The sequence below is a fragment of the Anolis carolinensis genome, unplaced genomic scaffold (genome assembly GCF_035594765.1).
Source record: "Anolis carolinensis isolate JA03-04 unplaced genomic scaffold, rAnoCar3.1.pri scaffold_14, whole genome shotgun sequence".
In the NCBI taxonomy this organism is placed as follows: Eukaryota; Metazoa; Chordata; class Lepidosauria; order Squamata; family Dactyloidae; genus Anolis; species Anolis carolinensis.
Genome location: NW_026943825.1, coordinates 13143058 through 13164100, shown reverse-complemented (window position 1 = coordinate 13164100; position 21043 = coordinate 13143058). Strand labels below are relative to the sequence as shown.

Genomic DNA, 21043 nt, shown 5'->3' with positions numbered 1-21043 from the left:
TCACTACTCTAACAACTACCATGTCAGACTACATAGAGAAGCCATTGAAATCCACAAGCACGTGAACAATTTCAATAGAAAAGAACCATGAAAATGAACGAAATCTGGCTACCAGTAATAACAAATGTCAGAATCAAGACAGTAAATAATGAATGCCACTCAGAAACAGAAGAATTCCAGGCAATAAACAATCAACGGCCAGTTAACACCTCTCAAACAGAGGATGCCTCCAGGCAACAAAGCCCAGGCTACCTCCATGCAGATACCTTCACTGACTTTGCAAACTTCATGGCTACTCAAATGCCAATTCAAGTTTAATAACTTCACTTCACTTCACTTTATTTCTTAATTAGTCGCTCTCCACCAGAGTGCTCCGAGCGACTTACAATTTAAAATATCATTCCACAATATAAAAACATTCAACATAAAAAACATTCAACAGTGACTATTTGGCAAATTAGATCTGATTTACTTAAATGCACAATCAAACAGCCAAGTCTTGAGCACTTTTACAATAATTGCAACATTCACACTTGCTTCAAGCAGACGAGAGTTCTTTCTCCCACCCTGAACATCCCACGGGTATATATACACTCCAATTGCTTCGCTGCCAACAAAACCTCTGAAGATGCCAGCCACAGATGCAGGGGAAACGCTAGGTGAGAAAGCTGCTGGAACATGACCATACAGCCTGAAAAAATCACAGCAAACCTATTAATATTCTCTTGATATTTGGGGTTATTGTGTGTTTTCCGGGCTCTAGGGTCATGTTCCAGAAGCATTCTCTCCTGACGTTTCGCCCACATCTATGGCAGGCATCCTCAGAGGTTGTGAGGTATATAAACACACAACAACCCTGTGATTCCGGCCATGAAAACCTTAGACAACACTCTTGATATTTGTTTGCAGGCTTTTTTCATCAGAGAAAAATTATCTGGTGAGAAACACCAGCTTCTTGCCCAGCTCCCTTTGAAGGCTGAAGGCTGTTTCTGCTACAAACGAAAGGGGGAATAATAATAATAATAATAATAATAATAATAATAATAATAATAATAACTGCAAAAGGCCACCCTACTGGGATCTGCACGCATCATCCGAAAATACATCACACAGTCCTAGACACTTGGGAAGTGTTCGACTTGTGATTTTGTGATACGAAATCCAGCATGTCTATCTTGTTTGCTGTGACATAATAAAATAATAATAATAGTTTTTTTTTTCGTGTCAGGAGCAACCTGAGTTACTTCCGGAGTGAGAGAATTGGCCGTCTGCAAGGACGTTGCCCAGGGGACGCCTGGATGTTTTGATGTTTTACCATCCTTGTGGGAGGCTTCTCTCATGTCCCCGCATGGAGCTGGAGCTGATAGAGGGAGCTCATCATCAGCTCCAATAAATATATTTATAATAATAATAATAACAACAACAACAACAACAACAACACGCAAAGATACTGTGGGACTTCCGAATCCAGACTGACAAAGTTCTGGAACACAACACACCAGATATCACAGTTGTGGAAAAGAAAAAGGTTTGGATCATTGATGTTGACAGTCGCATTGATGAAAAACAAGAGGAAAAACTCAGCTGCTATCAGGACCTCAAGATGGAACTGCAAAGACTCTGGCAGAAACCAGCGCAGGTGGTCCCGGTGGTGATGGGCACACTGGGTGCCGTGCCAAAAGATCTCAGCTGGCATTTGGAAACAATAGACATTGACAAAATTACGATCTGACAACTGCAAAAGGCCACCCTGCTGGGATCTGCACACGTCATCCGAAAATACATCACACAGTCCTAGACACTTGGGAAGTATTCGACTTGTGATTTTGTGATATGAAATCCAGCATATCTATCTTGTTTGCTGTGTCATAAAATATAATAATAATAATAATAATAATAATAATAATAATAATAATAATAATAATAATAATAAATCACACAGTCCTAGACACTTGGGAAGTGTTTGACTTGTGATTTTGTGATATGAAATCCAGCATATCTATCTTGTTTGCTGTGTCATACAACGTCGTTGTGTCAATAATAATAAAAATAATAAAAATTATTATTATGAATTATCTTGCCACACCCTGGACTCTCCACGGATATATATTTTTTCCTTTCCTTGCCTAGTTTATCCATCCCTCACAATCTCTGAGGATGCCTGCCATAGATGTGGGCGAAACGCCAAGAGAGAATACTTCTGGAACATGGCCACACAGCCCGAAAGACATACAACAACACTGTGATCCCGGCCATGAAAGCCTTCAACAACACAATAAATATTTTATTTGTAGCCTGCCCTCTCTCCCCAAGGGGACTCAGGGCAGCTTCCAACATAATAAAGGCAAACATTCAATGCCTGTATAAAACAGATACAAATCTAAACAACAAACAATAAAATACAATCACAACAAATTAAAACAAGTAATTTGAATAATTAGACAATTAAATAATCAACATTTAAACTATTAAAAGCCAGCTAAGATAGCATATCAATGTCACTTCTATCCCGTTCCGTTTATCATGCCAGCTTGGGCCAGGAGGTGAAAGCTGTGCCTTAAAAAGCATCTTTTAGGCTCAGAACTTACTGGTCGACTCGTAGGGGCTGTGTACGTTCTCCAAGTGGCACTGTAGATGCAGGAGGGTGGGGAACTGCCGGTAGCAGTGCTGGCAAGTGGTGTGGACGTCTACCTCCCCGTTTTGCTGATCCAGTTCGACGTGGTGCTTCATATGGTTCATAAACCTGACCGCGAGAAGGAAAGATGGGTGGCATTAACTTTGAGGAGGGAGAGAAAAAGGCCCTCCCTCTCTTTCTGCTCACTTCCCACTAACAAGTCCTTTGAGTGTGGCCTGATGAATTTTAACACTCTCAGTTATTGTCATTGCTGTACTCATACACGGCCCTTTGTGCACATCCCTAGGGAAAACTATGGAAAAGTAACTGGACGCAACAAAAACGTTCCGCTACTATTGGATCAAGCAGAGTCCTCTTTAGTTTCCCTTTAGCTCTCTTGTAAAAATGGCTTCTTCCTGCAGTCAAATGTCATCTGCTCCCAGCACCTTAAGGAAAGGGTCTGAGAGATGGTTGCCCAGACTTCTCTCACTCTCCTTCTATTTTTTAAATACTTTTCATCAAATGCAGACTTACAAAACAAAATCAAGGATGCAAGAAAAAAACCAAAGCAAGAACCATTACCATAAAAAACCAGAAATAAGAATGATTTTTCATATTTATTTATCTATCTACCCTGTTTCCCTGAAAAAAAGACATCCCCAGAAAATAAGACCCAGTAGAGGTTTTTCTGAATTGCTAAATATAAGGCCTCCCCCGAAAGTAAAACCTAGTAAAATTTTTGTTTGGAAGCATGCAGGATCGGTAAATGTACATACCATAGATTGTTGTACATGGAAATAAAGGTAGTAACAAGAAATAATAATAATATAATAATAACTTTATTCTTGTATCCCACCTCCATCTCCCAGGAGGGATTCAGGGCAGCTTACACAGGGACAAGCCCAACAATAATATAAATTTACATACAAACATAAATTTAAAACACTAATTTAAAAACAGTATAGTAATAAAATATAATATAGAAATTCTTGAAAGGATTCACAGTTTGGTTATGCTGGTTTGTGATGACAACTACTATACAGTAGATAATAAATTTTCATTTTTTAAAAATTCAACCATAAATGTGAACTCTTCTTTGTGGAAAAACAAGACAGCCCCTGAAAATAAGACATAGCGCATCTTTGGGAGCAAAAATTAATATAAGACACTGTCTTATTTTTGGGGAAACAGGGTATATATAACTAAAGGGAAAATATTTTGTATGTATCTAAGCTTGTATGTATTTTCCGAGATGGCTCCCACATCCAGAGAGCCTGTGAACTCCGCCGATGATGGATTTGGACCGAATTACAAATGACTCCCAGTTAAGAATATTGATAATAATATTATAATATTGATAATAATATTATGTAATACAATATAAAGAAATAATACTACTAATAATAATATAATATAATATTAATTATATATTATATATTACATGTAATATTGCTAATAATATTACAGAATAGTACAATATAGTAACATAAAGGTAAAGGTTTTCCCCTGACATTAAGTCCAGTCATGTCTGACTCTGGGATGTGGTGCTCATCTCCATTGCTAAGCTGAAGAGCCGGCGTTGTCCGTAGACACCTCCAAGGTCATGTGGCCGGCATGACTGCATGGAGCGCCGTTACCTTCCCGCCGGAGCGGTACCTATTGATCTACTCACATTGGCATGTTTTTGAACTGCTAGGTTGGCAGGAGCTGGAGCTAACATTATATAGTAACATATAATGCTATATATATATATATATATATATATATATATATATATATATATATATATATACACACACACACACTATATATATATATATATATATATATATATATATATATATATATATATATACACATACATACTATATAACATTATATAGTAACATATAATGTTATATATATATATAAGCTATATACAGTAACATATAATGGTAATATTGTGATATGCTAATAATATATTGTATGTACATATTATTTGTAAGCTGCTCTGAGTCCACTTCGGGGTGAGAAGGGCGAGCTATAAATGTAGTAAATAATAAATATTTTCATGGTTTCTTCCTTTCTGTTGAAATTGTCCTAACTGAACAAAATCTGGCTACCAGTATTACAAAACTCTAAAATCAAAACAGTAGATGGGAACCAACACTCTGAGTGCAGAGGGCAGCTAATGACTGAACAAAGGATGGCCCCCAGGCAAGAGACAAAACCTTTCCAATGCTAATTAGGGTGATTAACTGAAACATTAATGCTGGCTTCCCAGTGACAACGGACTCTTCCCACACCCTGGACTCTCCACAGATATATATTCTTTCCTTTCCTTACTTAGTTTATCCATACCTCACAACCTCTGAGGATGCCTGCCATAGATGTGGGCGAAACGTCAGGAGAGAATACTTCTGGAACATGGCCATACAGCCCGAAAGACATACAACAACCCAAGTTTTTAAACTTTTCCTAAAGGCCTCCCCTGTACCTATTCCGACTTACATACAAATTTGGCTTAAGAACATACCTACAGAACCTTTCTCGTTCGTAACTTGTAGCCTGCCTATATATGAAACTAAACTACAATTACTAGTGCACTTTATCAACAACATATAACGTAAACATTCTAAACAGATATCTCCTAAAACAAACCTACAAACTCCACACTCAATGCTTGCTAATTATAACTTCCTAATTTGTTACGAAGAGCCCCAGTGGTGAAGTGTGTTAAAGCGCTGAGCTGCTGAACTTGCAGACCGAAAGGTCGCAGGTTCAAATCCCGGGAGCGGAGTGAGCGCCCGCTGTTAGCTCCAACTTCTGCCAACCTTGCAGTTTGAAAACATGCCAATGTGAGTAGATCAGCGGGAAGGTAACGGCGCTCCATGCAGTCATGCCAGCCACATGACCTTGGAGGTGTCTACAGACAACGCTGGCTCTTTGGCTTAGAAATGGAGATGAGCACCAACCCCCAGAGTCAGACATGACTGGACTTAGCATTACCTTTAATTTGTTACTCCCTTTCTGTGTCATTTTATTTCTAACTTTCTACTTTTCCTATGTTGGTACCCGCCTCGAGTCCATGAGGAGAGATGGGTAAGAAATAAAAATATTATTATTTTTCTTATTACCCTTCAGAAAACCACCCGCCCCGTCCTCCTCTCCCCATCCCACCATTACCGGATGTTGTTCTTGAGCCGCTTGGTGCAATGGGGGCAGCGGAAGGAGGTCGGCACTATGGGGAAGTCGAGCAGCTGGCTGAGCTTGCCGCTGTCCCTGCCGTAGTAGAAGTCGTCCACTAGCATGATCAGCTTGCCCTGAGCCCCGTCACTCGCCCCGTCGCTCAAATCAGCCATTTTGCCCGGCGGTGACAGGGTAGGGATCGGGGTGCAGGACGGCGTGGAGGCCATACCCGCCGATTTCTCCGGAGAAGGAGCTTTGGGGACTTGGATATTTGGTTCAGACTCAGGCTTCCCTTTCTTCAGGAATTCCACCATGTCTGGACAGCAGTACTATACAGAAGAAGGATGACAAAGAAAAGAAAGAAGCCCTGTTCTTAGTACAGTTTAGATACAGGCATGAGCAAATTTTGGCCCTCCAGGTGTTTTGGACTCCAACTCCCACAATTCCTAACAGCCAGTAGGCTGTGGCGCAGGCTGGAGGGCAAGCCAGCTGCAACCACCTGCAATGAATCACTCTGACCAGGAGGTCATGAGTTCAAGGCCCGCTCGGAGCCTATGTTTGTCTTGTCTTTGTTCTATGTTAAAAGGCATTGCATGTTTGCCTATATGTGTAATGTGATCCGCCCTGAGTCCCATTCGGGGTGAGAAAGGCGGAATATAAATGCTGTAAATAAATAAATAAATAAAATCTTAGTGTCCCAGAATAACTATTGTTATGAATATTACTGTATATACTCAAGTATAAGCCTAGTTTTTCAGCCCTTTTTTTAAGACTGAAAAAGCCCCCCTCGGCTTATACTCGGGTGAGGGTCCTGGTTGGCTTATATTTGGGTCAGCTTATACTCGAGAATATATGGTACATTTATTCTTTTTCTCTATTATTATTGGTATTATTACATTTATTCTTTTTCTCTATTATTGTTGCTACTATTACATTGATTTTGCTCTATTATTATTATTATTACATTTATTATTTCACTCTGATATTATTATTGCATTTTACTCTATTTATTACTACATGTATTATTTTCCTGTATTTATTATTATTATTATTATTATTATCATTACATGATTTATTTTACTCTATTATTATTAAAAGGATACATAAGCATATTTACATTGAAGAAGATGCGAATAATGATTTGATCAGAGTTGGACAGTCTTATCTTAAATTTGAGCTTTATGTAAATATTCAAAAAACATTTAGCATTTATATCATTTTAATGATATAATAATATATAATATTATACTAATATTATAATATATTGTATATACATGTAATATTAATAATATTACAATGTAATACAATGTAATAATTATAATTCACTATTATAATTGTATATTTATATTACATGCAATGTTACTAATAATATTGCAATATTGTCGTATAATATAATATATTGTATGTATATATACTTGTAAACCGCCTTGAGTCCCCTTCGGGGTAAGAAGGGCGGGATATAAATGTAGCTAATAATAATAATAATAATAATAATAATAATAATAATAATAATAATAATAATAAACCTACTGATGCCTCAATTAATGTAATTTTATTGGTATCTATTTTTATTTCTGAAATTTACCACTCTCAGCTTATACTTGAGTCAATGTTTTCCCAGTTTTTTTGTGGTAAAATTAGTTGCCTCGGCTTATATTTGGGTCGGCTTATACTCAAGTATATACGGTAATATTATTAATACCCATTGGTACACATCAGATGTCATGGAGAAGCAGACCACTCTCAGACTCAGCTTAGGGTCCCAGAGTAACTATTGTTATTAATATTAATATTATTAACACCCATTGTAATACGATATAATACTAATAACACAATATAATAATATTAATTATATATTATATTTTACATGTAATATTACTAATAATATTACAATATATTGATACAGTACAATATAGTAATTTATTACCAGTATTGTACTACGCTAATATAATATTGTATGTAAATTTAATTTGTATGCCGCTCTGAGTCCCCTTCGGGGTGAGAAGGGCGGCATATAAATGTAGCAAATAAATAAATAAATAAATATCAATATTATTATTAACACTCATTGGTACACATCAGCTCTCATGGAGAGGCAGTCCTCTGTCAGTACCTGCTTATTGCTACGCAGCCCAAAACGAAAGGAAAATGAAAGCAAGCATAGTGACCGTGCAGCTTTCTCTTTTGTGTCGCCTTTCGTTTCGTCCAAAAATGGCACCTTTCGTTTCGAGCATCCGGATGGATGTTACTAAACGAATAGACGAATAAAACAGACAAAACAAATACCGCGCACATCACTAATGTCTAATGTTGTTCTTTGTGTAAAAGTGTAAAAGTTCTCGTGACACCCCCTAACACTGGACATTGCAATAAAAAGAACCTTTGTTTAAAAGTATTCATGACATGTGTTCCAAGATAGCAAGCTTCTGAACAGAAGATCACTGAATCCATCTAGAAAACTTTCTAAGTCAAAAGTCCCATCGCTTCACCTCATGACCACGGGTTCTCAGTCCAGAGAGATGAGAGCAACTAAATCTCTTCTCTTGTGGGCTTTGGGCCTTAATGTCCATCAGCCCTGACCCAAACCTCTGCTCTGGGAAGACAGAACAAACTGCTTTCATTTCAGTCTCTGCACACTCCTTTCAAATTCTCCTCCTCACACAAGACAGGAAGGGGTTACTTACGCACATATGGCCTCTTAAAGCTTCAGTGACTCTAAACTGGGCATTGCACCGAGGACAGGCTTTCCGCCCGCTGTCTTGCAGGTCGAAGTTGGGGATGGTTGAGGCACCGACTGGAAGAAACAGAAAAAAATCAGGAGAAAGGGTTACAGCTGGAACTGACAGCCTCTGCAGGCCTCTGGAAGGACTCCTATTGCCTATTCCATGGGTCCCCAAACTTTTTAAACAGGGGGCCAGTTCACGGTCCCTCAGACTATTGGAGGGCCGGACTATGGTTTTTTTTAAAAAAAACTGGGAACAAATTCCTATGCACACTGCACATATCTTATTTTGAAGTTAAAAAACAAAATGGGAACAAATACAGCGTCAATGTTAATAATAATAATAATAATAATCATCATCATCATCATCATCATCATGAAAATAATAAAGAGGGTTGGAAAAGACCCCTTGGGCCATGTAGTCCAGCCCCCTTCTGCATTTGTCCCCTAAAAGCACAAGCAAAGCACCCCTGGCAGATGGCCACCCAGCCTCAATGTTAGTAATATAAATCTTTGTTTTAACTTCTGATTTATCATCTTCTTGTGTTTTAAACTGTGTATATTGTTTAATGTATTTGTGCTGTTACTTTTGTAACGTTGTGAGCCGCCCCGAGTCCCCACGGGGAGATGGTGGCGGGGTATAAATAAAGTTTTATTATTATTATTATTAATACAGTAGAGTCTCACTTATCCAACATAAACGGGCCGGCAGAATGTTGGATAAGCAAATATGTTGGATAATAAGGAGAGATTAAGGAAAACCCTATTAAACATCAAATTAGGTTATGATTTTACAAATTAAACACCAAAACATCATGTTACACAACAAATTTGACAGAAAAAGTAGTTCATTACCCAGTAATGCTATGCAGAAATTACTTTATTTACGAATTTATCACCCAAATATCATGATGTATTGAAAACATTGACTACAAAAATGCGTTGGATAATCCAGAACGTTGGATAAGCGAATGTTGGATAAGTGAGACTCTACTGTAATAACAATAAAAATAATATCAAGGGTTGGAAGAGACCTCTTGGGCCATTTAGTCCAGCCCCCTCCTGCCTTTGTCCTCCACAAGCAAAGCACGCCTGGCAGATGGCCACCCAGCCTCAATGTTAGTAATAATAACAATAAAAATAATATCAAGGGTTGGAAGAGACCTCTTGGGCCATTTAGTCCAGCCCCCTTCTGCCTTTGTCCTCCACAAGCAAAGCACCCCTGGCAGATGGCCACCCAGCCTCAATGTCAGTAATAATAACAATAAAAATAATATCAAGGGTTGGAAGAGACCTCTTGGGCCATTTAGTCCAGCCCCCTCCTGCCTTTGTCCTCCACAAGCAAAGCACGCCTGGCAGATGGCCACCCAGCCTCAATGTTAGTAATAATAACAATAAAAATAATATCAAGGGTTGGAAGAGACCTCTTGGGCCATTTAGTCCAGCCCCCTGCTGCCTTTGTCCTCCACAAGCAAAGCACCCCTGGCAGATGGCCACCCAGCCTCAATGTTAGTAATAATAACAATAAAAATAATATCATGGGTTGGAACGGACCCCTTGGGCCATTTTGTCCAGCCTCTTCTGCCTTTGTGCACCATAAATTAAATAATAATTAAAATACCTTTGTAAACACAAGCAAAGCTCCAACTCCAACTCCAGGCAGGCACAGGGCAAGGAAGGAGGTGGGAAAGGCTTGTGCAGGGAGGGAGGAGCCAGGAATGGCTGCAAACGCTTTTGCAGGGAGAGGTCAGAAAGGAGCTGCAATGGCTTGTGCAGGGAAAGGATGGAATGGCGGCATGCACCTTTCTCAGGGGGTGGGGGAGGAAGCCACTGCCATGGGGGCCGGATAGATGCCTTCCAGGGGCCGCATGTGGCCCGCGGGCCGTAGTTTGGGGACCCCTGGCCTATTCTATAGTTTTTCTCCTTTTTTTGGTTGAAAGAAGAGGAAAAAACACCCCAAAACAGCATCCCTGTATACCAAGGTGAGACTTAAAAGAGTTCCCATTTGCAGCGAAGGAAGAGAGGAAGAGCACAGAAGGATAAGCTAGCAGGGCCAGAATGAATCCGGAAAGTCCCCAGCTTGAAACTCATCTCTGCAAACCTCTTTGCAGTTGGCAAGTTGGTAGCGCTCCATTTCACTTCACTTTTCCATTTTAGAAAGAGCAACATAACAACAACAACAATAAAACTTTATTTATATAACGCCCTATCTCCTCAAGGGACTCAGGGCCAACAACAATAATAACAACAACAATACTAAAACTTTATTTATGTAACGCCCTATCTCCTCAAGGGACTCAGGGCGGTTTCCAACATAGCAAGGAAACCATACAACAACAAAACATAATACAATAATGAGCATAAGTACATAACATAAACCGGGAGAGCCAGCGGAAGGCAAGGGAAAAGGGTCTCTGAAGAAACCAGGTCAAGGCAGCCCCGTAACAAGATCACCATTAAGTTTGAAACGACTCAAAGGTGCACAAAACTAAGCACAAGCTAAACATATTTCTAAAAGGATAACCGCACTTGGAAGTCAACAATCTGTCAGTGTCAGCTATGAAATTGGAGGAGACAGGACTAGCATGGAGGCTTTCATGTTAGAGTTAAGGAGGCTTAAACATAGGGTGGATGGCCATCTGTTGGGGGTGCTTTTGACTGTGTTCCTGCCTAGTAAAAGGGGGTTGGACTGGATGGACCTTGGGGTCTCTTCCAACTATGATTCTATGAGAGAAGCGGTTTTGTATCCTGCTGGATTTTTTGTTGACATCTGATCCTTTCTCTCCTTGGCACAATATGTTTAGATAACAAGTGTTGTAGTTCAGCCTTTGATTGTGCCTGCTCCTGATGTCACTGGGGATTCTGGGCCTACAAGCCAGCCTGATGGCATTGGGTTTCTGGACCTGTGATCCAAAAGGAGAATCAGCTGGAGATTTTAAGCCCTGAAACTGAACAGTCTCTGACTCTGAAGGCTACATTCCAGAGAGGACATTCACTAGGGAAGCAGAGATGAGCTCTGAGGAAGAGATTCCTGGTGCACAGTCTAATGAGCAGTTAGATAGGAGATTTACGTTTAGTTGACACAGTCAAGACGCTTGTTAGCCAAAAAGTCTTTATCCGTTTCTCAGGGGGAAAGGCATGATTTTCTGTCTATTCAGTAGAGCAGGGGTCCCCAAACTAAGGCCCGGGGGCCGGATGCGGCCCTCCAAGGTCATTTACCTGGCCCCCACCCTCATTTATAATATAATATTTTTATATCAGTTTTAATAATATAATATATTGTATGTATTGTATATATATGTATATATTGTATATATACATATAATATTGATAAAATATTATAATGTTATACAATATAATACTAATAATAATACCATATAATAATATTAATTATATGTTATATATTACATATAATATTACAGTATAGTGGTATAGTTCAATATAGTAATATATAATGCTAATATTGTGCTATGCTAATAATATAATATATTGTATGTACATACAGCTGCTCTGAGTTCCCTTCGGGGTGAGAAGGGCGGGATATAAATGTAGTAAATAAATGTAGTAAATGAATAAATAAATAATTTTGGACTTAGGCTCGCCCAAAGTCTGAAATGACTTGAAGACACACAACAACAACAACAACATCAACAACAACAACAACAACCCTAATTAACCTGACTATCTCATTGGCCAGAAGCAGGCCCACACTTCCTATTGAAATCCTGATAGGTTTATATTGGTTAAAATTATTTTCATTTTTAAATATTGTATTGTTATTCATTGTTATTGCTGTTTTGCACTACAAATAAGATATGTGCAGTGTGCATAGGAATTTGTTCGGTTTTTTTCTCTCCAAATGATAATTCGGCCCCTCAACAGTTTGAAGGATTGTGGTTTAAAAGTCTGCTTTAAAAGTTTGAGGACCCCTGCAGTAGAGTCTCACTTATCCAACATAAACAGGCCATCAGAATGTTGGATAAGCGCATATGTTGGATAATAAGGAGGGATTAAGGAAAAGCCTATTAAACATCAAATTAGGTTATTATTTTACAAATTAAGCACCAAAACAACATGTTATACAACAAATTTGACAGAAAAAGTAGTTCAATACGCAGTAATGCTATGTAGTAATTACTGTATTTACGAATTTAGCACCAAAATATCACAATGTATTGAAAACATTGACTACAAAAATGCGTTGGATAATCCAGAAGGTTGGATAAGCGAGTGTTGGATAAGTGAGACCAAAAGTCTTTTTCGCCAGTCTGGTCAATGTTGGTGTTTAAGGATACATCTCTTGTCAAGCCAAGCCTGCTAAGGGATTTCTAGTTCTATGTTTCCTGTTGCTCATGTTCCATGCTTCCAAGTTTTAAAGATTGTTCCTGAATCTCATGTTTTGGAGTTATTCTGTTTTTTGATGCTAATCTTATACCTTGAATTCTGTGGACTATTTCTGATTTAGACTCTTTTTTTTTTTTTACTATTTTTGCTGAACTGCTTTTCATATATATTTGTCAATAAACTGCTTTCTATTTCGCCTTGGACTGGAGTGTGGTGTTAAGTACAGAGGTGTTTCCAAGCCTTGCCTTCTAGTGTGAGGGAAGGGAGAGTAGCATGAGACAAAGGCTCCACTTTTACCTCCACACACAACTTATTTTTTGGGCTTAGGTGCGGGATATGCCTGGCTCCAAACTTGGAAGAATATTGTCAGAAATAATTCTCCTTTCTACGTTCAACGAACACCCCGTTCTGGAGCTTACAACACCAGGAAGGGTGACCAGCAGGGCTTACCTTTCTGCGACGGAGGCTCGGAGATGATGCCCCCCCTCTGGGAGCCATGCGCAGGGCTGTTATTGGAAACCACGATGGGGCCCGGGCCTTGGCCCAGCGAAGGGACCGTGGTCAAGGTGTTCACCAATTTGGCCACCTCGTTATTGTTCTCGCCCGTCACCCCGGGCCTTTTCACCGTGACAAAGCTCGCTATGCTCACTGCCGGGGGACAAAACAAAAAAGGGGAAGGGATGGTTTCATATACTCCAAGTAGAAGAGCTGGAGGAAATCAACTGTTTCCTAAAAAGAGATTGAGAGATAGATGCAAACGACTCCCCACAACTTGATGGCTCCCAGAAGTGTCTCACTCTCATACCACCCTGACCATGTCAGCTAGGAATGATGAGAATTGTGGGAACATGAATACAAAAAGAACAGGATGAAAGTATATAATCACTAAACTCTGAACCTAGTGTTTAATATACAATATAATATACAATAATAAATAATAATTACTATATTGTATAGACCTATAATATTGATAATACTGTAATGTAATAAAATATAACAGTAATAATAATCCAAGATAATAATATTAATAATCTATATATATAAAAGAGTAATGAAATTTCGGCCTAGGACAAAACAACAAAACTACACATTCCAGAAACACTAAACTTGGCAGCACAACCCCTCATCCATGCCTCTACGTTCATACAACAAAAAGAAAAGAAAAATAAAGTCCTAATTAGAGGGAGAGGAATAATTGTTTTTATCCAATTGCTGCCAGTTTGAAGGCTAAGCTCCGCCCACTTCGTCTCCTAGCAACCCACTCAGCCCAGGGGACAGCCAGAGTTAGGCCTCACTTAGGCCTATTCCACACTGCCTATAAAATACAAATTATCAGATTTTAACTGGATTAGATGGCAGTGTAGATCAAGGCCCTTCCACACAGCTATATAACCCATTTATAATCTTATATTATCTGCTTTGCACTGGATTATCTGGACTCCACACCTTTACCCTTTACCTTAACTACTACCAATTTCTCAATACTTTATTTCCCATACCACCATACTTCACCACAGCAACGCGTGGCCGGGCACAGCTAGTATAATATAGAATAATAAATAATAATTACTATATCGTATATACCTATAATATTGATAATATTATAATGTAATAAAATATAACACTAATAGTAATACAAGATAATAATATTAATAATATATTACATATTACATGTAATATTACTAATAATATTACAGTATAGCGGTACAGTACAATATAGTAATATATAATGCTAATATTGTGTTATATCAATAATATAATATATTGTATGTACATATTATTTATAAGCCGCTTTGAGTCCCCTTCGGGGTGAGAAGGGCGGCATATAAATGTAGTAAATAAATTTAACATTATTCCATTGACACATTACAAAGGTAAGTCTACCGATGGCTAACAGTGATAGCATATTTCTTTACTTCTAAGACACCATCTATTATTGTAAGATGCACACTAATTTCAAAGCTGTATTAATATATATTTCCTTCTTTGGAGGCTTTTAAGCAGAGGCTGGATGGCCATCTGTCGGGTGTGCTTTGAATGCTATTTCCTGCTTCTTAGCGGGGCGTTGGACTGGATGGCCCATGAGGTCTCTTCCAACTCTACTATTCTATTATTCTATTTAAAAATACTTGTCCTAAGATGCACTCCATTTTTCGAGGTGTTTATATGGGGAAAAGTGCATCTTGGGCTAGATCTACACTGTCATACAATAATCCAGTTTCAGAATGCAGATGAACTGCTTTAAACTGGATTATATGGCAGTGTAGATGGGGTCTTAGAATTGATTAAATATAGTTTAAGTTGCAAAATACCTGTTTATAACTGTTGCTGGTGACAAGGAAAAGAAGAAAGTGTTATTCAGCTCATGTCCAGCTTGTAGCCTTATTTATTCATTTATTTTGCTGTCTTTCAACCCAAAGTTGTTGAAAGAGCCCGAGCTGTGGTGCAGGCGGGAGAGCAAGCCAGCTGCAACCAGCTGCAATGAATCACTCTGACCAGGAGGTCATGAGTTCGAGGCCCGCTCGAAGCCTATGTTTGTCTTGTCTTTGTTCTATGTTAAAAGGCATTGAATGTTTACCAATATGTGTAATGTGATCCGCCCTGAGTCCCCTTCGGGGTGAGAAGGGCGGAATATAAATGCTGTAAATAAATAAATAAATAAAGTCTATGCAAGATGGTTGACAAAGTAAAAAGCTAAAACAAGAAACGGAGGCATCTGAGGCACCTTGAAGAAGTCGCCATCAGTTGAAGCAATGCTTGGCTCAGCTTTGGTACTAAGCAGCTCCATAGTCTTTTATCAAGAAACGTGCAATCTAATTCTTTGATTTGTAATCTATTAAACCTCACGACATTTAAAAATCCCAAAATGGAAACTAAAAGAAAACAGTGGCCAACCCTAAGGCGGTGGGAGGTGATGCTTTCTGTTATCCTCATCCCAATCATGCAAGGATATAAATATCTCTCTCCAAGAAAATATGTGGTTGTTTAGTTTGTTTTGCTTTTCTTTGATGTGGTTTTCTTCCCCAAGGGAAGGCTTACCTAATTTGGGGTTAGTAGCTTGGGAGGCCTGCCCTGGCTGCTGTACAGTTAAGTGTCCCAGTGCGGTTGGCTGCGCTGAAGGAGTGGTGGAGGTGCTGGGAGAGGACTTACTTTGCGGCGGCGCCTGGGGCTGCGGGACCGTACTCCGGATGGTCAGGGTGGCCGGAATGACCGTCGTGAACGTATTGGAGGACGGTCGGACCGGCAGGGTCGGACCGGGTCTCACCTGGGCCATTTGAGAGAACACCTGAGGGACCCCGACAGCGGGCTTCACAAACTGGGTGCCGGGGGCTGCAAGGAAAGAGAGAGAATGTCCACAGTCAGCTTCCCATTCAACACGGCAGCCCCCGTCTTAATGTATTTGCTGTATTTTAAATCTGTTTTTACCACACTGTTACTATTTAATTATTTCTTAAACTTTTGCATGGCTCTTTTGAAACTGTTTACAGTGTTCCCTCACTTTTCGCGGATTCACTGTTTCACGGTTTTTCAATAAACTCTAAAAGACTATTATAAATCATAAATATCACAATTTACAGCCTAAGGAAGGAAGGAGAAGCCAAAGGGAGAGAAAAGGAGCCCAAGCGGCAACTGGAGGAGAAGGAGACGATTTATCAACACACAATTGGTTGATAAAGACTTAAAATAATGTGTAAATATTAAAATAAATATAGCATCCCTACTTTGTGGATTTTCACTTTTTTATTTATTTTAAATCTGTTTTTACCACACTGTTATTATTTAATTATTTCTTAAACTTTTGCATGGCTCTTTTGAAACTGTTTACAGTGTTTTCTCACTAGTTCGCGGTTCACTTTTCGCGGATTCACTGTTTCGCGGTTTTTCAATAAACTCTAAAAGACTATTATAAATCATAAAAAATTACAATTTACAGCCTAAGGAAGGGAGGAAGGAGAAGCCAAAGGGAGAGAAAAGGAGCCCAAGCGGCAACGGGAGGAGAAGGAGACGATTTATCAACACACAATTGGTTGATAAAGACTTAAAATAATGTGTAAATATTAAAATAAATATAGCATCCCTACTTCGTAGATTTTCACTTTTTTAAAACAATTTTTTATTTTTTAAAACACAAAAAATACATACCGTAGACATACAAAACATTTACAATTCCCACCACCAACACGAGGATTGTTTTCTTTTTACATATTCGTTTCTTTGTGAGACAATCTTTATATCTTTATCTTTATCAATTTTCATCCTATATACTATATAACATTTGTATCTTATTTCTTATGGCTTGATCTCCAGATTGATTCATGATATAGTTCTTTACCCTGGTCCATCTTTCTTCCATTTCTCTTGTTCTATTTTCATTAGTTTTTACAAGATTTAGTTTCACATTCATAATTTCAAATTCCATTTGCTCCACCATATATTGGTACCATTTACTTATTGTCCATTTTGATTTATCGTTCCACCCTAATACTATTACTGCTTGTGCACATTCAATTATTGCTTCTTTTATTTCCCTTTTTTCCCCCGTTTCCTCTCTTTTCCCTAATACCGCTATTTCCTTGGTTATGACCCACTCATTTCCTAGTGTTTGATTTGACTCATTTTGTATAGTCTGATAAAATATTGTACATATTCACATTCCCACATCATGTGCATAAACCGCCCTTTCTGATGACATCCATGCCAGCAGTGACTACTCCCCTTTTTATAGTAGTATGCTAGTTAGCAGGGTGTACGATACTATTTGTGCAATATTTTCCTCCTCATTTCTCGTACTCTGGTATTCCTTTTCATTCCTATTGTCTCTACCACATTTCTCATCTCTTGTTCCGTGATTTGCAACTCCGTTTCCCACTTATTATTTTTTTTTGTAAATAATTTTTATTATAGATTTAACACTTGTCACCTAAAGGGAAAGGTGAAGGGGAAGATGAGGGTTATAGGACAGGGAATTGGGGGGGAGGAAAGAAATGGGTGGTGTGTGGGAAAGCCAGTCCTTGGGGGGGTGGTCCTGGAACCTAACTCCAGCGATAAGTGAGGGAACACTGTAGTGTGAATAGATATTAGCCACCTTGAGTCCCCATGGGGAGAAAGGCAGGATATAAATAATAATAATAATAATAATAATAATAAAGGCCACCCTACTGGGATCTGCACGCATCATCCGAAAATACATCACACAGTCCTAGACACTTGGGAAGTGTTCGACTTGTGATTTTGTGATACGAAATCCAGCATATCTATCTTGCTTGCTGTGTCATAAAATAATAATAATAATAATAATAATAATAATAGGAATTGCACCCCAACAGCCCTTGTGACCCTGAGGTTGGGGGAAGGTGAAAGGACATTTTAATGTCAGACATTATATCCACAAGCCTTTTATCTAAACCCAAACCCCACTCTCCTGACTCAACAGAACAAGCTGCAGCCTTCCAGATGTATTGCACCTCCCATCAGCTCTGGTCATGATGTCTAATGATAAGGAATACAGGAGCTGTCACTCAGCACCTGAAGGGCCACATAGAATGACATGGAGGGATGGATTCAGCCTGTAGGCCTTGAGTTTGATACATGTAAACTAAAGGATGCTAGTGGTTAGTGTGGCAACAGAACTCCCTTCATCTTCCAACCAGAGAAAAAACAAACGGCCTGATTGTTGTTGTTGTTAATAATATTATTAGTATTAATATCAGTAGTAGTATCCCACTTTTTCTCTTTAAAGAGACTCAAATTCGGCCACAACAAAACCAATACATTACAATCAAAACATTACAAAATATACAGACACAAAATGCAATTAAACATGAACAATATTTAAAAAAATAATTAAAACCCCTAAAACCCTATTCATAGCAAAAAACACAGGATAATCTCAAAAACCCTCTTCTTTAAAAGCCTGTCTGAATAAAAAGGTTTTAGCCTGCTCCTTCTTGCTTTGAAGGAGCTAAAGGGGGGGGGGGGGGGGGGTAAAGGTTTCCCCTGACGTTAAGTCCAGTCGTAACCGACTCTGGGGGTTGGTGCTCATCTCCATTTCTAAGCCGAAGAGCCAGAGTTGTCCATAGACACCTCCAAGGTCATGACTGCATGGAGCGCCGTTACCTTCCTGCTGGAGCAGTACCTATTGATCTACTCACATTGGCATGTTTTCGAACTGCTAGGTTGGCAGGAGCTGGGGCTAACAGCGGGCGCTCATTCCGCTCCCGGGATTTGAACCTGGGACCTTTTGGTCCGCAAGTTCAGCAGCTCAGCACTTTAACACACTGTGCCACCAGGGGCCCATGAAGGAGCTAGCAATGAGGAAATGAGCTACGCCGCCTCCAACCAAAAGCCATCTGCATGGCCTGCCCATACATTTCCCGCCTCTCTTTTCTAACATTCTCCCCACAACTGCTTTGACAGATTTCCATCCTTATCTTACCTGGGACAAGAGTGATGGGCCTGACGGTCTGGCCTTGCTGGACGTTCAGGACAATCCCAACTTGATTCATGGTGTTCTGGACCGGCCGGACGTTCCGTACAGGAAAACCCTGGGCCACAAAAGCAGGGAGAAGAAATCTCAGTCATGCTGGGATCCAATTAAGGGGTAGGAGTATGTTTTGCACTTTTTAGGAACCAAATCGAACATGTGTCTGCCCATTTTTTAAAACTGCCACAACAACACCAGATGCATCCATTGAATAGGTGTCCTAGATGCAAAGTCCTCACCTGAGTGGTGATGAAGATGGGCTGGCTGGTCACCGGCGAATTGGTCACATGGTTGGCATTTTGCATGACCTGCACCGGCCGGAGCACTGGCTGCGTCACCACCGTGCTCAGACCAGAGGCCGGGCTTTGCGTGAGGATCAGCGGTTGCCCACCTTGCTGGACCAGAGGAGTTCCCGCTGGATGGGAGAGAAGAGCGGGGTGAAAGGGAGGATGGCGACTTGCTACTGATTTCACCCAAAGGGAAAAAAAATCAGCTACAGCTTCCAGAATCCTCCCTGCAAAAAGATAACCTCTGCAAGTTCTCTTTCCCACATCTCTCCTAAATAAGGCAGATCTCAAGAGCTGTGGAAACTTAATGTAGTGCTTTAGACCGACCACATCTGTGTCTGCACATGAAAACAACGGTCCAGGGCACAAAGGCAATCATTTATTTGCAACTCACGAATCACCGATGGCGACTGTTTGCATAATATGGGTGCAAATCTGTATACGCCATGCACAAGTCAAGGTCTGAATTGGTCCTTATGGGGGATGCAAAGGCAAAACCTGCAGTTTTGCTAGTTGCCATTAAACCTATTAGGGTCAGAAATTCTTCCCAAGCTGCTACCATCAGTCAGAGATCGACCCACAGGATCCCAAGGTACCTTTTTTGTTTGTTTCTGGCTTAAAGGAACAAGTCACGTTTATTATGTGCTTTTACAAAATCCAAGGTTGTTCTATTTAAACAACTTCAGGCTCAAAAAGATGGGGATAAATGGGTGGATTAAGATTAAACTATTAGGAATAACACTATGAATAACACTGGGTTATTATAAAAAACCATAGGAAAGTTTATTAAACTGCAGCACATTTTGCTATAGCTTTTCAGCTTTTCTATTACTGTATATACTTGAGTATAAGCCTAGTTTTTCAGCCCTTTTTTTAAGACTGAAAAAGCCCCCCTCGGCTTATACTCAGGTGAGAGTCCTGGTTGGCTTATATTTGGGTAAGTTTATACTTGAGAATATATGGTACATTTATTATTTTTCTCTATTATTATTGGTATTATTACATTTATTATTTTGCTCTATCATTGTTGCTACTATTACTTTTATTTTACTGTTTTTATTATTATTAATACATTTATTATTTCACTCTGATCTTATTATTATTATTACATTTATTATTTTACTCTATTACTACATGTATTATTTTCCTGTATTTATTTATTTATTTATTATTACATGTATTATTTTACTCTATTATTATTGAAAGAATACATAAGCACATTGACATTGAAGATGAGAATCAGGATTTGATCAGAGATGGACAGTCTTATCTTAAATTTGAGCTTGATGTAAATATTCAAAAACATTGAACCTACCGATGCCTCAATTAATGTAATGTTATTGGTATCTATTTTTATTTCTGAAATTTACCACCCTCGGCTTATACTGGGATCAATGTTTTCCCATTTTTTTTGTGGTAAAATT

At 39.1% G+C, this 21043-nt stretch overlaps 1 protein-coding gene across 4 annotated transcripts in view; it reads right to left on the bottom strand.

The window, feature by feature from the left end:
- The window catches only part of pogz (pogo transposable element derived with ZNF domain), a 71162-nt gene that overhangs the window by 23520 nt on the left and 26599 nt on the right, over positions 1 to 21043 (bottom strand). For 3 of the 4 annotated variants that reach the window (XM_062965273.1, XM_062965275.1, XM_062965274.1), the window contains 7 exons: positions 19572 to 19747; positions 19285 to 19393; positions 15888 to 16178; positions 13299 to 13496; positions 8467 to 8576; positions 5780 to 6111; positions 2589 to 2743 (listed from right to left, as the gene is read on the bottom strand). In XM_062965273.1, coding sequence (XP_062821343.1) covers positions 2589 to 2743; positions 5780 to 6111; positions 8467 to 8576; positions 13299 to 13496; positions 15888 to 16178; positions 19285 to 19393; positions 19572 to 19747 — 1371 coding nt within the window. The remainder of the gene's footprint in view (positions 1 to 2588; positions 2744 to 5779; positions 6112 to 8466; positions 8577 to 13298; positions 13497 to 15887; positions 16179 to 19284; positions 19394 to 19571; positions 19748 to 21043) is intronic. The other variant, XM_062965272.1, reaches the window with a different exon arrangement.